The sequence below is a fragment of the Xiphias gladius genome, chromosome 23 (genome assembly GCF_016859285.1).
Source record: "Xiphias gladius isolate SHS-SW01 ecotype Sanya breed wild chromosome 23, ASM1685928v1, whole genome shotgun sequence".
Taxonomy (NCBI): Eukaryota; Metazoa; Chordata; class Actinopteri; order Istiophoriformes; family Xiphiidae; genus Xiphias; species Xiphias gladius.
Window position 1 is genome coordinate 30,023,501 of NC_053422.1, and position 3,905 is coordinate 30,027,405.

The window sequence follows — 3,905 nt, forward strand, 5'->3', positions numbered from 1 at the left end:
AGTGTGTGAACCCTTGGAATTACCTGGTTTTCTTCATTAATTGGTCATAAAATGTGATCTGACCTTCAGCTAAGTCATAAGTAAAGACAGACACAATGCACTTAAACTAATAACACACAAAAAAATTATAATCTTTTGTGTCTTTACTGAACACACCCATTCAACATTCACAGTGCTGGTGGAAAAAGTTAGCGAACCCTTGGATTTATTAACTGGTTGAGTCTTCTTTGGCAGCAATAACCTCAAACAAGCTGTTTCAGAAGCCGTGGATCAAAACTGCACAACATTCAAGAGGAATTTTTGATTATTCTTCCTGTAGAACTGCTTCAGCTCAGCCATATTTTTAGGATGTCTGCTGTGAACAGCTCTCTTGAGGTCATTCCACAGTGTCTCTATTAGGCTAAGGTCTGGTCTCTGACTGGGCAACTCCAGAAGGTGGATTTTCTTCGTTTGCTAGGGTCATTGCCCTGCTGCATCACCCAGCTTCTGCTGAGCTTCAGCTGGCGAACAGCCACCCTGACATTATCCTGTAAAATACCTGGATAAACTTGGGAATTCATTTTCCTCTCGATGATGGCAAGCTGTCCAGGCCCAGAGGCAGCAAGCAGCCCCAAATCATGATGCTCCCTCAAACATACTTCACTGCTGGGATGATGTTTTCATGTTGGTATGCAGTGCCCTTTTTACGCCATTCGTAGTGCTGCATGTTCTACCCAAACAATTCAACTTTATTTTCATTAGTTCACAAAACATTTTCCCAGTAGCCTTGTGGACTGTCAACTTGCTCTTTGGCAAACTTCAGGCACAGAAGGTTTTTTTTTTTTCTTTTTTCTTTTTCTCCCCAAAGAGTAGCAGCTTCCACCATGGTTTTGTGACATGGACACCATGCTCCATGAACTGCATATGGTAGACTCATGAAGAGACATGTGAACCAGCTCCAGTGATTCCTTTAAGCCTTTAGCTGTTACTCTGGGGTTTTTTTTTTACCTCACTTAGCATTCTGCATTGTGTATGTGGTGTTATCTTACCTTGGTGCCCACTTCTAGGGAGAGTAGGCACAGAACTGGATCGTCTCCAGCTGTAGACGGTTTATCTGACTGTGGACTGACTCTTTGAGATGACTTTGTAACACTTTCCAGCTTCATGCAGATCAACAATTCTTGATGTTAAGTCTTCTGAGATCGTTTATGTGAGGCATGGTTCACATCAACAGATGCTTTTTGTGAAGTGTTTTTCTTAAGTCAAAGTAGCTCTTACCCACACCTCCAGTCTGGTTTCACTGATTGGCCTCCAGGTTTGCTAACTCCTGTCTCCAGTTAGCTTTTGTTGATGTTACATACTTTTTCCAACCTACACTATGAATGTTTGAATGATGTTTTCAATATGGACGAGAGTAATACATTTGATTTGTCTGTCATTAGTTTAATTAGATTGTGTTTGTTCATTATTGTAACTTATATGCTGATTTGACCAGATTTTAAGACAAATTTATACATAAATGCAGATAATTCCAGTAGGTTTCACTTACTTTTCTTGCCACGGTATCTGTTGTATGAGTTTATGTCACAGACTGCCCATTAATAACAGTCAGATTTCAGTACCTGTCTTGTGGCTGGGTCTCCAGTGTACAGAAGAAGGCATGGTCCGTTCAAAGATCTCCCCTGATATTCTCTTGCAGTCACTGCAGAAGGTCTTCAGCACCAGACAAGAGAAGTTCTGATGGACACAGAGCAGGGACATCAGGATCAGTTGATAAATAAACATTTTCGTTTGCGTAATGCTATATTTATGATGGCAGAATGGAAAAAAGGTAAATGCAATTCTCTCCTCCTAGTGCAGGATATTGTAGCTGGCAGAGGATTTTCATTTCTCCTACCAAGAATTACAATTACAGGTGGCTGAATTGAACTGTTGTTCTACTCAGCTGCTCCTATTTTGTGCCTGTCAAATATGACATGAATGCTGCTGGGTGTTTATGTTCATTCTTGACCTTGGCAACGGGTCAAGATAATTTTTTTGTCATTTGACTTTGCTGCTTTCCATTTGAAGTGGGTCTGCCATCTCTGCCTCAGATCAACTGTGTGTAATTTGACAAACACAGCTGATGTGTTGCTGTTCTTGTTTGCAAATCCACATAATCCTAAATATTGGTATACCATCCTCACAACAACACTAAGCATGGCTTTCATTGCTTTGCAAGAAAAAAAATGACGAGTCAGCTTTGCAATGGGGCTGTGAGACTTGTAGAATAAATCAGACGGGTCACCTGCAGCTCAGACACAGCCCTGTCAAGTGCTTCAAGTTGCTTCCTCAGTAGAAGCTGTTTGTGGTTATGAAGAGCTGAATGATGATCCCTGTCTGAATTCATCATCAGGGACTTAGTCTGATGCACCATCATCTCTAATGACTCTCTCAACACCTGCAGAGACAAAGAAAGAACACAACTTTATCAAACTTATGCTGATTTGTGTTCAGGACTAAAAGACAAATACTGAGCTAAGAGGCAAGTGAATATCGGACTGGTGGCCAGATATACAACTCCAACGATAGCCACAAGCCCTTAATAAGCTGACAGTATATTAGCACTGTTTGTTTTGAATTCAAGATGGCTATTTTTAAGTTTTTTGTTATAGTTTACAGGCAACAATGGAGCTCAACAGCACAGAGTAATAAGACCTATCAGGCTTTGATGCACAGGCCATACTTGTTAGTAAGAGACATTCATTAGAGGTTTCATGGTAATAAAAAAAGATCAAATAACACCAGCCTTATCCTTTAAATTAAGTGAGGTGTAAATACTGCTGCACATGTCTATTAATGTCTCTATCAGGAAAAATAGGCTTTTTATATTGTGTAATTTTTTTTATACTCCATTGATTAAAAGTCTTCTGGCTGAAATAAATGAGTAACCTACTTTGAGGTCCCCTTGTGTGATAAGCAGGAACTTGTTGAGGCTCCATGAGGAGAGGAACTGGTAAGCTTTGGACATGACCCAGACTGTAGACAGCTGCACTGTGGCCAATGCCAAGTTAAGAGCCTGTCTCTGGAGACTGAGCCTGGAGGGGAAGAGGCTAAAAGAGGCTGGGGAGAGAGGGAGAGGGAACACTCAAAATGAAGGTAAGTAAGTAGAATTAAGTTTATTTATTTAGTACTGAAAGTAATCACTAAAATCTTGAACAGAATCCACAATTTGATGGGGAGCCACTCTAAAAGATCAGGATTGGTACTATATGAGACGTGGTCAAGAGCCTAGCAGCTGCAGTCTGTACCATTTGTAAATGATCCAGGGATGTTTTGCTAAGACATGTGAAAAGAGAATCACAGTAGTCTAGATGGAATGAAATGAAAGCATGATTAATCATGTCCATCTCAGCGTGAGACACCATAAGCCAGAGTTTAGTAATATTCCTCAGCTGGAAAAAACAGGATTGAATCAAACACTTTACTGTCATGGCTTTGTGTTTCCTGTGTTTCCCTGCTTCCCCATGTTTTCTGTTTTGTTTCCCCGGTTTGTCTTTTGCGTGTATGTGTGTCTTTGTCTGGGGCGTGTCTGGGCCACTTTACCTCACAGCATCCACCTCCATCAGTTACTAGCCACCCCCACGCCATCTCCAGACTCTGCCACCCTCATCTCCCTGTGACCTGCTACCCTCAAAGACTCTGCCCGCCACCTCCACTGGGATTCCCCGACCCACAGCCACCCCAGACCCCTGTATCCAGCCAGCACCTCCACCCTCCCCCTGGTTATCAAAGCCTCTGCCCTTCCCAACCCTCCTCCCTGTGCCTCTCCTGTTCACAGCAACCTCCCTTCAGTTCCCCAGCAAGTGAGTCCTATCAGCTGGGTAGTAGGAGAACCACTGCAGGGCTGACCCAGAGATATCCAGACACTGCCTAAGTCTGTCAGT

At 42.3% G+C, this 3,905-nt stretch overlaps 1 protein-coding gene across 1 annotated transcript in view; it reads right to left on the reverse strand.

Annotated features, from left to right (window-relative positions):
• Positions 1-3,081, reverse strand: part of ccdc142 (coiled-coil domain containing 142) — an 11,094-nt gene extending 8,013 nt beyond the window's left edge. The window contains exons 1-3 of the mRNA XM_040120182.1: positions 2,915-3,081; positions 2,267-2,419; positions 1,602-1,716 (exon numbers count right to left, since the gene is read on the reverse strand). Of these exons, the coding sequence (XP_039976116.1) occupies positions 1,602-1,716; positions 2,267-2,419; positions 2,915-2,989 (343 nt within the window). The 5' untranslated portion in view covers positions 2,990-3,081. The remainder of the gene's footprint in view (positions 1-1,601; positions 1,717-2,266; positions 2,420-2,914) is intronic.
• Positions 3,082-3,905: the final 824 nt, after the last annotated feature.